The 14,111-nt window shown below is 41.6% G+C and overlaps 1 protein-coding gene across 7 annotated transcripts in view; it reads right to left on the reverse strand.

Annotated features, from left to right (window-relative positions):
- Positions 1-6,110: 6,110 nt before the first annotated feature.
- Positions 6,111-14,111, reverse strand: part of LOC124130222 (tyrosine-protein kinase SRK2-like) — a 106,702-nt gene continuing 98,701 nt past the window's right edge. For 6 of the 7 annotated variants that reach the window (XM_048390728.1, XM_048390727.1, XM_048390724.1 and 3 more), the window contains exons 4-9: positions 13,702-13,866; positions 12,734-12,898; positions 11,511-11,770; positions 10,191-10,356; positions 9,062-9,193; positions 6,111-7,726 (exon numbers count right to left, since the gene is read on the reverse strand). In XM_048390728.1, the coding sequence (XP_048246685.1) occupies positions 7,554-7,726; positions 9,062-9,193; positions 10,191-10,356; positions 11,511-11,770; positions 12,734-12,898; positions 13,702-13,866 (1,061 nt within the window). In that variant the 3' untranslated portion in view covers positions 6,111-7,553. The remainder of the gene's footprint in view (positions 7,727-9,061; positions 9,194-10,190; positions 10,357-11,510; positions 11,771-12,733; positions 12,899-13,701; positions 13,867-14,111) is intronic. The other variant, XM_048390725.1, reaches the window with a different exon arrangement.

The following is a 14,111-nucleotide window of genomic DNA, read 5'->3' on the forward strand; positions in this document are numbered from 1 at the left end:
TTGATTTAGAACCCTTACCTTTTATTTTCTGAATCATGTTCCATACCTTGGACATAGGCTTCCGTGAATTTATCTTGGATACATAATTTTGCCAAGATTGACGTTTGTTTTGTTTGAAGGTGCGCCGTGCTTTAGCATTTACAATTTTAAATTTATTGAGATTATGGACCATTGGATGGCGTCGGAAATATCGTTCAGCTTTTTCCAGTGCCTTCCTAGCTTGTTTGCAATCATTGTTGAACCATGGTTTACGTAGAGTCGGGAACATCAATAAAAACTTCAGGTTTTAGTTTGTTAGAACAAAGTACTTCATACAAGGCCCAGTTGGCTTTAGTTAAATTCCACCATGAAGATGGAGGAACATCAGAAGGCGTAACAGATTTTAAAATGGTAGGAAAATGGTCACTTCCACAGAGGTCATCGTGGACTGACCATTCAAACTCATTAACTAAATAAGAATCTACAACTGACAAGTCCAGACAAGAGAGTAAGTGCCAGTTGCGGGATGAAGATACGTGTGAGAACCATCATTAAAAAGGCATAAATAATTATTTAAGAAAATAGGGGAAAAGCAATGGTAAGAATCGTACTGTGGTAAATCAAAATTATCTGTTGGTTTAAGGAAAGTTTCTTGTAAGCAAAATGCAGATGGTTTGAAATCCTGAATTAATAGCTGAAGGTCATTGAAATTGTTCCGAAGTCCTCTACAATTCCATTGGATTACATTAGGAGAGCAACTCATGGAAGCTCAATTGGAGAAAGTGAGCGTGGGGAAGGTCCTCTACGCTGTGATGGCAGCGATGGAAAGACCTCCATCTCAAGAGGTTCAAAGCTGTTGTGAACCTCTATAGGGATTGGTAAAGACTCCTTAATATGCTTAAGGGCCTTAGCTTCTTTTCGTTTCTGCTGTTTTCTTTCTTTATTGGTTAAACGTACATTTCTTTTCGTTTCAATGATTTGATCTGTGTTAATATCTGGCACAGGTTCAGTATCTGGCATAGGTTCAGCATCTGGCATAGATTCAGTATCTGGCTCAGGGCCTGGTGTAGTAAGGTCAGCTGGTTGAGACTGAGGGGTAGATGGTATAACAGTCTGTGTTTCAGTGGATGCAGTCATCTCAGAAAGAGAGTAGAGCATTGTTTGCTGATCCTTGACCCAGCTAATTGCTGTCTGACATGAAGTATTCACCTTTTTGATGGCAGAAGAAACTGCGACAGAGTATGACCTTGAGGACGGAGAATTGGGAGCTTGGTCTACCAATTTCTTGGCTTCAGAAAACGAAATGTTGTTTGTGTACTTTATTTTCACAATTTTGGATTCTCTGTCAAATACTGGACATAACTTGGAGTAGGACATGTGCTCACCGTTGCAGTTTGCACACTTGATATCATTGGTGCAATCGATATTGTCATGTTTGCCACTGCAGCGGGAGCAAATTGGATCGTGTGTGCAAGATTTGGCCCCATGTCCAAAATGTTGACACTTAAAACAACGGAGTGGATTTGGAATATACATATCCACTCCGATGTTAAAATATCCAGCTTTGATGGATGTCAGAAGTTTTGACAGTGAAAAGGTCTAAAGATATGTAGTGGTATTGATTACTCTGCCATTATCTGTTCGGGTGAATCGTTTTACGGAAGTCACGCCTTAAGATTTCAGTTGCACCTCAATCTCATCCTCTGACATGTCAGACAGACATTTAGCCCGATCACGAACAATGCCCCTACATGAATTAAGAGACTTGTGCACTGAGACAACTATCTCAGTATCTGCAAAATGACGTGCATTTAGCAGATTTAGAGACTGCTGTCTCCTTGCACACTCTAAAAAAAGAGAACCAGACCGTAAACGAGTGACGTTCTTCACATATTCCTTGTATAGCTTTAAAAACAACAAAAGGATTGATCTTGAGTGGTTGGCCATTAACACCTTCCACAACCAGAAATCGAGGCCATGAATCTACATTTCTAACACAAGTTTCATCATCAGAAGATGAAACTGTATCTGTGTCAACATGTCTTCTCTTATTTTTGAAACGAGAACCAGTGTTTTTTGGGGAAGCCACGATGAAAGAAAACAGATTCGCCAACCCTGCTCCCCACCCACCATGGAGTGTCAACAAGGACAGTGTTGCAGTGGAAGCCAACTACATACACTAGGGTTACAGGGATGCTATACTCAAGCAATACCAACACAGGGAGCTAATAGTGTCAATCAGAATAAGAGTCAGGTTGGTTCTGCCCTATACAATTATCTGAAGACAATCAGAACCTGGAGGTCAATAATGCCAGATTGGCCCATGAGCCACCGCCTTCTGGCATAGGACTCTAGGCAAAGTTGTAATATATGCTGTTATATTGCTGACTTTGGTATAAACAAAAAAACAAAACATAACTACAACTCATCAGCAATTTTAAAGCTATTCTAAACATAATAGAGTGAGTGAGTGAGTGAGTGAGTATGGTTTTACGCCGCTTTTAGCAATATTCCAGCAATATCACGGCTGGGGACCCCAGAAATGGCCTTCACACATTGTACCCATGTCGGGAATCGAACCCGGGTCTTCAGCGTGACGAGCGAATGCTTTCCACTAGGTTACCCGACCGCCCCTAAACATAATAAAATTATGCCTTTGAATACATATTGCTCACAGGTGTGTGGTTGGTTTTGTTTCAATCGGTAATTAAGTGATGCAGTAGCGGTATAGTCCCTATACTACCGATGCGGTCTAGAATCCAGAATATCTTTAAAACAAAAAACTACAACACAGCTCTGCTTCTGTAACATTTTATACACAATGATGAGACACTGACATTGATATGACTTAAGTATAATCTACAGCGGCAATAAGCCTGAGAGACTCACCTAAAGCTCAAGTGACACATATCAATTAACCAATCAGTGACAAGTTTACAGTGACCTGCAAATCACTGACCAATCGGTGACAACATCACAAGTGTCCAGACGATCACTGACCAATCGGTGACAACATCACAAGTGTTCAGACGATCACTGACCAATCGGTGACAACATAACAAGTGCCCTAGGTACAGCCTAGATCCACAAATATGCACATCATTCTATTAACAGGGAAATAGGCCAGAAATAAGATTGACATGAAATAGATATCATTTGTACATGTCTGTAACTTATCATGCAGTGGATTCCAGTGTTATTTACAAATATGCATTAATGTAAGGGTCAATTCCTTCAAACTAAATGTTCATAAACGTAGAAATAATCCATTCAGAAAACAGAGATTTTACTTTTCAGGAATCATGAAAGAATAATTTCTATCTTGGAATAAAAGCAATTGATTTGGAATAACAAATTGAGAACTGTGAATTACATCATGAGTGAAGATAATTAATCACTGATAGTCTGGATATGACCCATCAAAATAAAACTCTGTTCTCAGCACATCCCTTATTTCAAGAGAAAATACCATTACTTATGAATACAGCATATTCCGATCTATACCCTCAACATGAGATCAAACACTTTAATAGGAACATGTTATTAATCTTTACTGTTACAGGTCTCAGTGTTTGCAAGTTTTAAAGAAATAAGACCTCCGAACTTGAGAAGTAGAAAAAAATCAATATCATTGTAAAATACCTACAAATGTCAAATGCAGCCTTTCAAATATGTGTCAAACATATTTAACATTTTTATGAAGAATTTGAGGTTCAAAAAACACTTAATAACTACAAGAAGTTTCTAAAAATGGCACAAAGTTGCCACCGAGTAGAAGACACTTAAAGATTTAGAAAAATATATTATATCCTATGAACATGAACCTTACGTTAAACATATATTTTTCACAAAAACACATATTGCAGAATTTCATTCCTAGACTTCAATATCCATAGGACGTTTCTGAATTAAAATCCCATCAGAAATATAAATTTACATAGAAACATATTTCCTGTTATCCATACTAAAAGGATCAACCTAATATTTCCACCTCGTCTGTATGTACACTCACACTATGGTATGTTAAATTAAAGATGAATATTTTATACACCAGCACAATAATCATTCTCAAGTATGCATCTGTTAGAAGTTCTTACAACTTCCTTCAGTACTGATGTTATATGCACAGAAAACATGTAATATGTACACCTAGAGTGAGATACAAACGATATCACATTGCTAGTATATACACCTTAGTAGAACACAGGACAATAATTATGCAAATGAGCTGGTTGTTAGAATCATAATAACTTGTATCGATGACGCCTTGAGCATGGTATCAGAACTTCTGATAATTCACATGAAATGCCCTTTTCTTTGTGAGGGACAGACTATTTCATATTTGAAGGGGGCCTTGGGTTTTGTATGGAGACTAGATATATTTCAACTAAAGCTGCAAAACCAAGTATTTGTTTAAAACCATCTTACAACAATGTATTTTTGTGGCAGACAGTTCTAAATCACAATTTTTTATTATCAGGCAATTATGGGGGCAATTTATATTTTTCAATAAAATCCCCCCCCCCCCCCCCCCCCCCCAAATATCAAATGGTCGGCCCCTGAACAGCTGATATATTACAGCTGATCACAATGCATAATGGTTATGATTTCATATCATTGATTACAGAGTAGTTTCAGTCAATAATACTATTATCTCTCAAATTTGTCTCTTCATTGTCCTTTCTGAGCAAATGTGTAAATGCAGTATACATGGACAATCTCTGTTACAGTCACAGTCACCAGCGTCAAGTATCCTCAGGACCACAATATGCAGGCTTGTGTTAACACAATATCCATTCTAGATACATGAACCATCTATCTCAAATACATTGCCACAAAGTGAAATAGTACTCCCTGTATAATGATCAATCTATTTTGCATAAATTTACATAATTATGTAAGCACGTGGGAACAGTCAAGCAGCTATTTGCGGTGTTTACAAGCAGTTTACAGCTGTCTCTTTAGCATGATTGGTGAGTTATATACAGATGAAGTATTTACATGAAAAGGATGGAAATTTGACACAATAAACAGACAGGAAAATGATGACAGACAAATGAAGTCGATGAAATGTCATGTATGTGGCTGAACAAGCTTGCAGGGGGTATATCAAACAGCAAATCAATGGATCCTAAGGCAGTGTCAAGGTGTAGTGGGGGTCCTCATCCTGACTATAGAATATCCTGGCTAAGGCATAAATCACATGCTTGTCCCCCTGACAGTTGCACGTATGTCCATCTTTTTGAAGTGTTTAATGTCAACTAGTGTTTTAATGTATTGATTGTGCGTATATTTTTTAATATTGGTTAGCAATTCATACAACCACTCGTGACAAAAGTGACGGCATAAATCCTGCCGGGAATCATGCAGGAAGCAAAAGCACTGTAAGTCCCCATGATTCCCAGTTAGGTGGTCTAGCTTTGGTTGCTTGTGGTCTATAGCCTGGTTTTAATTTATAGGAAATAATCTGCTAAAAAATTCTTTGTTTTATTATTGCTTAGGTTTGTTTTATATCTAAACTGTGATATTTACCTTACTGTTTTCGGTCCTTTGTCGACAGGTCTTTAATTGTAGAAACTACCTTGTTCTCATCGCAATATGGCTGCAATACTGCCGATGCGATGTAAAATTTTAACTCACTCACTCATTAATCACATGCAACGAAGTAAATCTGACATAGCATCTCCACAGGAGCTGAAGCAGAAGTGAAGTAATTGTTTGGTCACAGAGGGGAGTTGGAATTTCCGATCAGTAACCAGGATTTCTCAACATAATGTCACAGTTTCTAGTAATTGTTTTACGTCTGCACACCTACCTTCCTCCTATTACAGTGTCATCAAAATGACTGAAATTTGTGTTCAGGAAAGTGAGTGAGTTTGGTTTTACGCCGCTTTTAGCAATATTCCAGCAATATCACGGCGGGGGACACCACAAATGGGTTTCACACATTGTACCCGTGTCAGGAATCGAACCCGGGTCTTCGGCGTGACGAGTGAACGCTTTAACCACTAGGCTACCTGATCGCCCCTTTGTGTTCAGGAAAGTGAGTGAGTAAGGTTTTACGCCGCTTTTAGCAATATTCCAGCAATATCACGGCGGGGGACACCTGAAATGGGCTTCACACATTGTACCCATGTTGGGAATCGAACCCGGGTCTTCGGCATGACGGGCGAACGCTTTAACCACAAGGCTACCCGACTGCCCCTGTGTTCAGGATAATGAGGAATAGAAATCTAAAGTTGTCAAACACAAAGGTACCTATCAGTGAATCAACGCCACATGCACATGACCTGATACCTTAGCTTAATTTCTGAATCATATTTTCTGTGTCCAATATGTAGGTTGGTTGGTTGGTTTGTTGTTTAACGCCGCACTCAGCAATATTCCAGCCATATGACGGCGGTCTGTAAATAATCGAGGCTGGACCAGACAATCCTGTGATTGACAACATGAGCATTGAGATCATGACATGCTTCAACCAAGTCAGCAAGCCTGACCTCCCGATCCCGTTAGTCGGCTCCTACGACAAGCATTCCAATATTTGAAATAGTGGCACCTTGTAATGTGTTTTTAATATTGGTTTGAACTCTACATTATGTTAAAGTTGACAGTTTTCTGCACATAATCAGTGCCACTAAACGATATAAACCTGAGTCTTCCCTTAGTATGAGAAACTGTGTGAAAATTAGCCGAATGACGTGTGTGACCACTACTCCATGACAGTGTAGTCAAGTCTCGGATACAGAGGAGGTGTTTCAAGTGATCTATGTCTGAACATTTGTAGTATACACATCGAAAAGTGGAACCCTAATGTTACTTCAATAAACATTGTGAACTGTGTTTCTTTTGGAGAGATTTACAGTTTGGTGATGGCCCCATATTGACACCAAACGGTCTTACTGAAATAAAGTTACATTGTGAACCGTGGTTCTTTTTGAGAGATTTACAGTTTGGTGATGGCCCCATATTGACACCAAACGGTCAATGACGGTCAAAGACAATGAATGACTAATATGAATGTGACTATGCATGCTTCCACTTGAACACTAACTTACAAATGATGAACGTATTGAAAAAGATAAATGCGAAACAGTCTTCTTTGAACTGATAGTCTGTTTGGGTCTATTTGGCAGAGTTACCTCCCTTGCACCATGAAGTCTCCACATCATAGCACTTTCATTAAATGCAATAACTGAGTTTGAACAAGGTTTCTACAACAGAAACTGAAGAACAATTATCTGTATGGTCTTTGTCACCATACCACTGAGACAATTCAGTGTCTTAAAGCACATGCACAGGTGCTGCCAAGTATTTCACAACACAGATGAGAGTTTAATCACAACTTTCTTGGGTCACGTCACCAACTCGGTCCACATGTTAAAACCATTTCCTAAAATTCTTCTTTCTTCCATGATTATCTTCCTTCCCTTTGCGTTGTAACCATGGTAACAGACACAAGCACAGCGTACAACTTTCTCCACCAGTAGTCTTTGCTACATATCGTGCTTGCCCTTTGGCGATCGACGCAGGACGAATTTACTGGCTATTAAATCCCTACATGCTTGTCAGCAGAATCAACTGCCGAAGTCATGCAAGAATGTGTTTAGAAAGTCAAAGGATGGCCGCGAGTGAGAGTTAGTGTTCCAGGACGTCAAGATGACATCATACACTTCAATTGGACAGATATCCGGCTTGGGCATTCTGTAGCCTTGTTGCACATGTTCAAAGGCTTCCTTGCTTGGCAGTCCTGAAGAAAACAAAATACCATCAAAAATACAAATGGAGCATCAAATTGGTTGGTCTGCTTAAATTCAAACTGTATCTAATCCTTATATGAGTGAAATAAGTTTCTAGATGCGAGTAGTAAATTCCAGGTGGGTACTGCCACTGTTGGTTGGTTGGTTTGTTGTTTAACGCCGCACTCAGCAATATTCCAGCTATATGACGGTGGTCTGTAAATAATCGAGTCTGGACCAGACAATCCAGTGATTAATATCATGAGTATCGATCCACCCAATTGGGATCGATGACATGCATCAACCAAGTCAGCGAGCCTGACCACCTGATCCTGTTAGTTGCCTTTTATGACAAGCATAGTCGCCTTTTACGGCAGGCATTGGTTGCTGAAGACCTATTCTACCCCGGATCTTCACGGGTCCTGGGGTAGGGGGTAAGAAGGCTAAACCTTCTCCTGGCCAGTTTTTCCCAACCCCTCTTAAATTTTGATTTCACCTAAGGTGGGGAAGAACTAGGCTAAACAGACTGTACCTTCCCCACGTAATTCAGTGGGAAGTGCAGGTCTGGCTAGGGGTGGGGAAGAACTGGCCAGGGGTGGGGAGTGCAGGTCTGGCCAGGGGTGGGGAAGAACTGGCCAGGGGTGGGGAGTGCAGGTCTGGCCAGGGGTGGGGAAGAACTGGCCAGGGGTGGGGAGTGCAGGTCTGGCCAGGGGTGGGAAGTGCAGGTCTGGCCAGGGGTGGGGAAGAACTGGCCAGGGGTGGGGAGTGCAGGTCTGGCCAGGGGTGGGGAAGAACTGGCCAGGGGTGGGGAGTGCAGGTCTGGCCAGGGGTGGGAAGTGCAGGTCTGGCCAGGGTGGGGAAGAACTGGCCAGGGGTGGGGAGTGCAGGTCTGGCCAGGGGTGGGAAGTGCAGGTCTGGCCAGGGGTGGGGAAGAACTGGCCAGGGGTGGGGAGTGCAGGTCTGGCCAGGGGTGGGGAAGAACTGGCCAGGGGTGGGGAGTGCAGGTCTGGCCAGGGGTGGGAAGTGCAGGTCTGGCCAGGGGTGGGGAAGAACTGGCCAGGGGTGGGGAGTGCAGGTCTGGCCAGGGGTGGGGAAGAACTGGCCAGGGGTGGGGAGTGCAGGTCTGGCCAGGGATGGGGAGTGCAGGTCTGGCCAGGGATGGGGAAGAACTGGCCAGGGGTGGGGAGTGCAGGTCTGGCCAGGGTGGGGAAGAACCGACCCAGGCTATTACTTCCCGGTAGAACTGGCCTGGGTCAAACGTTCCCCAGGAAAGAACTAAAAGAGGGTGTTTCATGGGGATGTGCCTCCATGACTTTACTGCAACTGGCTGTTCAACAATCACACACCTTCATAGGGTTCTTTGCCGTATGTGAGAATCTCCATGAGCACGACACCAAACGACCACACATCTGCCTTTGTGCTGTACTTGTTATATAATAATACTTCCGGCGCCATCCACTTAATTGCCATCTTCAGACCTGCACAAGTAAAAACATTCATTTGGAATTTGATTCAAAATAGTATTTTTCACAAACCATACTTCATTAATTTTAACTCAAATACTATATCCATGGGCTGGCAGTATTTGTACATATCTTACTTTGTCACTAGTTTATTTGTTACAAGTAGGAAACATACCCAGCATCTGAGAATGTGGAAGGGACCTGAATCTTACATAATGGAGATGCACTTTCAATATCTAAACAAATGACTTGTCAATAATTTCTGGTAAGATAATCAAGCTTTGATCATTGTTATAAAAACATTGTATAAAAATCGTATTTTTTAACGAAGAAGTAAGTTCTTATTTGATTATTCCATGCAAACAGAATAGAAAAGAACAGAAATTAAAAACACCCCCATGCCAAGAATACATAACCGAAGGCTGATGTCATCATCAAGATATTCCTCAGTTAGGTGATACATCTGCCACCTGAGAAAGTAATCTATCTACCTCAGAGTGAGTGAGTGAGTGAGTTGGGTTTAATGCCGAACAGCATTCCAGTTATATCGCGGCGTGTCAGCTTAATATGGGAGGAAAGCCCGAAGTGATGCAGGTCTCAGACGTTTACCACTTTGGTGAAACCCACGAGCACGGGTATGGTGCTGACAAACCTAGAAACATAATCGGGGCGAACTGGGATTCGAACCCACAATCATAGGTTTCTGCGTGCCCAAGGGATGCAACTCTGCACAGCGAATTGCGGCGCCTATCTACCTCAGAAGAGGCAACACCTCTACAGAATCTAGTTTACTTAATACCTTAATAGCTGAACCCCAACGGAAGGACACCATACAAAGAAAAAAAAAGAGTTTATACCAGGAGAGCTCCGCAGTAATTCTCTCTTCTTTCCAGTATTCCAGAAATGACTGTACTCGAAATGAAGGACACCACACAGAGAAAGGAAGAGTCTACGTGACGAGATCTACACAGACGACTAGGCTACGTTTCCCACCTCCCTCTTCCGGTAATACCTTGATTCCTACCTCTCCTGAAGTTAAAATCAGGATCATCCATGGCTTTTGTCATGCCAAAGCCGGCGACCTTCACCTTGTTGTGTTCCCCAACCAGAATATTTCGGGCTCCCAAGTTCCTATGTACAAACTTTTCCTTCTCCATGTAGGCCATGGCATCAGCAATCTGAAATGTTAACAACGTTATAAAACAAATCTAGGATTATCTGTCCAAGATCAAACAGAGGTTCAAGTAGCGGTCGGACAAATGAAGCTTGTTTTCACCTAAAATAATGAAACATACCATAGTCACGGTAATAAGCTCCCAGGCACTTTGAAAATTGACAAAGGAGGTGTGTCAATTAAAACTATAAACATTGAGTTACATTGATGTTCACAGGCCGAGTGTTTTTTTATAACAGTTACCGGCCAATTATTTACCCTTTCTGCATTTTTTTGTTGTAAATAAATATGTAATATACACAAGGAAATTCAGAGTGTCACGCTAATTGTGCATCTTAGGATTTTTGGTTTGTTTTGTTGTTTAATGCCACACTCAGCAATAATTCAGCAATGACAGCGGCCTGTAAATAATCGATTCTGGACGGGACAATCCAGTGATTGACATCATGAGCATCGATCCTCGCAAATGGGACAGGACGACATGAATCAACCAAGTCACTGAGCTTGACCACCCGATCCTGTTAGTCACCTTTTACTCATATTGATTACAGATTATTCTAGAAGTAAGTGAAGGAGGAACAGTGAGTGAGTGAGTGAGTGAGTTGGGTTAAACGCCACTTTTAACAGTATTCCAGTTATATCGCGGCATGTCAGCTTAATGTGGGAGGAAAGCCCAAAGTGATGCAGGTCTTAGACGTTTAGCACTTCGGTGAAACCCACGAGCACGGGTATGGTGCTGACAAACCTAGAAACATTATTTGGGCGAAACGGGATTCGAACCCACAATCATAGGTTTCTGGCATGCTCAAGGGACGCAACTCTGCACAGCGAATCGCGGCGTCTTAGACGACTGGGCCACCCGTGCCCCCGAGGGAGGAACAGAGTGCTTAACATGGCAAATACGGTAATAATTAGATTGCCCCGAGAGAGCCACAACTACTGTGAGTGACAAGTAGATAGATATAGTCTACACAGGACTCTCCTTTCCAATCACATAAAGAGTGGTAGAAGACAACTAATCTAAGGAGTGCTCGAGGTTGAGCACACAATTCTGTCACGGCCAAGAGACTCTTGGTCTCATAATCACACAATTTACACATTCAAATAAAAACCAAATGTTCAATATGTAAAGCATTGTAAACACTTTGTGTTCAATACCTGTGCTCCAATCCACAATAACTGACTGAGTGCAAGATTCTTCCCCTTGCCTTCTCGCAGATACAACGACAATCGGCCATTAATCATGTATTCCGTGAGAAGGTATATTGGTTCGTTTTCACAGCACACTCCCAGGATGTTGATAATGTTGGGGTGCTGTAATGTTTTTAATACTTGTGCCTCGTCCAGGAATGCTGCCGTAGTTACACAGTCCTGTTTCTGCATCTTCACAGCCACTTCTTTCGATGAATTCCACTTTCCTGAAATACAAAACAATCCAAATGTTGGTATACTGTCCTATTTTTATTAACTGTCAGAAGTGAGATGTATTTTTGCTATGTATAAACAGAGACACTATGTCATTCTCAGAACGAGGCGAGTTGCCGGCCATCAAAGTATTTACACATCAGTGCAGTAAGTGAATGGATGCTGAACACTAACAGTGGCTTTCACAGTGTGTCCAAGTGAAGACATGGAGATCTCAGTGAGAACTCTACCACAAGTTCCAATCAAACTCAGCCCTTACGTGAAACATTAATCTACCCCGAGACAAACATCACACCATGTATATAGGATAACATTTTGTTTCAAGTTCCAATCAAACTCAGCCCTTACGTGAAACATTAATCTACTCCGAGACAAACATCATCACATAATGTATATAGGATAACATTTTGTTTCAAGTTCCAATCAAACTCAGCCCTTACGTGAAACATTAATCTACTCCGAGACAAACATCATCACATAATGTATATAGGATCACATTTTGTTTCAAGTACCAATCAAACTCAGCCCTTGTGTAAAACATCAACGTACATGAGACAAAAATCACATCATGTATATACAACAATGGATAATGTTACAGCAATATCTGGTGATGTCACCTACTGTTACTTTCCGGATCCTGTAATGAATCAAATTCTTTCTGATTTACCACCTAAATACCATCTTTTGTTTTGTTTGTTTGTTTGCTGTTTAACGCCGCACTCAGCAATATTCCAGCTATGTGACGGCGGTCTGTAAATAATCGAGTTTGAAGCAGATAATCCAGTAATTGACATCATGAACATCGATCCACGCAATTGGGATCGATGACATGCATCAACCAAGTCAGCGAGCCTGACCATCCGATCCCGCTAGTCGCCTCTTACGACAAGCATAGTCGCCTTGTACAGCAAGCATGGGTTGCTGAAGAAATACCATCTAAATATCATCATAAATACCTAGCCACACTTCTGCAAACTGTCCACTTCCTAGACGTTTGATAACAACCAGGGTGGATTTCAATGTGAGGTACTCGTCCTGTTTGCCCCGCTCCATTGCCCACAGAAGAGACCGAGGCTTAGAACACACTTGTGTAAGCTTGCAGCACAGTCCATCAATGATTTCTGAAAGAAGAGAAAGCACTAGTAATGGTCCACTCTGGTATGAGGTGTCATCATTATTAGTGAGTGAGTGAGTTGGGTTTAACGCCGCTTATAACAGTATTCAAGCTATATCACGGCCTGTCAGCTTAATGTGGGAGGAAAGCCCAAAGTGATGCAGGTCTCAGACGTTTACCACTTCGGTGAAACCCACGAGCACGGGTATGGTACTGACAAACCTAGAAACATAATCGGGGCGAACCGGGATTCGAACCCACAATCATAGATTTCTACAACTCTGCATGGCGAATCATGGCGCCTTAGACAACTGGGCCCCCCGTCATCATTATTAAACTAGATGGCTTTAAATAATGCATTCATGTGAACATGATGTAAAAAGTAAGGGAGGTAACTTATCTTACACTCTAAACCACCAATATTTGTTAACAACATGTTACAATTAGATTTACGAATCATATCAGCATGAGGAGCGCTGTCCCACATGAGGAACACACTTACCGTATTTCCTCTATTAGACGCCGGCCTCTAATAGAAGCCGGATCAATTGTTCAGTGAAAAAAACAGAAGCCGGGCCTCAAATAGACGCCGGGTCGATCAACTGATACAATTAATGATCCCTTTTTGGGACCTAAATTACATAATTTCATGACGATTGGGACATTCGTAGTTATAGTGAAATGGGGGGTATTAATAGAAGCCGGGCCTCCAATAGACGCCCGGTCAAAGGCTTGTCCGAAATAAATAGAAGCCCGGGCGTCTAATAGAGGAAATACGGTAGACTCGATGAAGCAAGGATGATATAGTACCTTTATAGTGGTTCACAAGTTCCGGCAGAGAGCGAAACATTCTTTTAGCAGAAATGAAGTAGAATTCCTTGAGTGAGTCTTCAGATCGGCTGGTGAAGATCTTGTAATGCTTGACCAGGTAACCTCGGAGTTCATCGTAGTCTCGCACAGACAAGGTATACGTGTCTGAAAACACAGGGAGAGCCATGGAATACAAGGTATACGTGTCTGAAAACACAGGGAGAACAAGGTTTTATCAAGTTATTCAAGTATCAATGAATACTGACACCATGTCATACAATGTTGTATCACGTTAGACCAAGTATCAATGAATACTGACACCATGTCATACAATGCTGTATCACGTTAGACCATGTATCAATGAATACTGACACCATGTCATACAATGTTGTATCATGTTAGACCATGTA

Source organism: Haliotis rufescens, unplaced genomic scaffold (assembly GCF_023055435.1).
Source record: "Haliotis rufescens isolate VD_foot unplaced genomic scaffold, xgHalRufe1.0.p SCAF_9, whole genome shotgun sequence".
Lineage (NCBI taxonomy): Eukaryota > Metazoa > Mollusca > Gastropoda > Lepetellida > Haliotidae > Haliotis > Haliotis rufescens.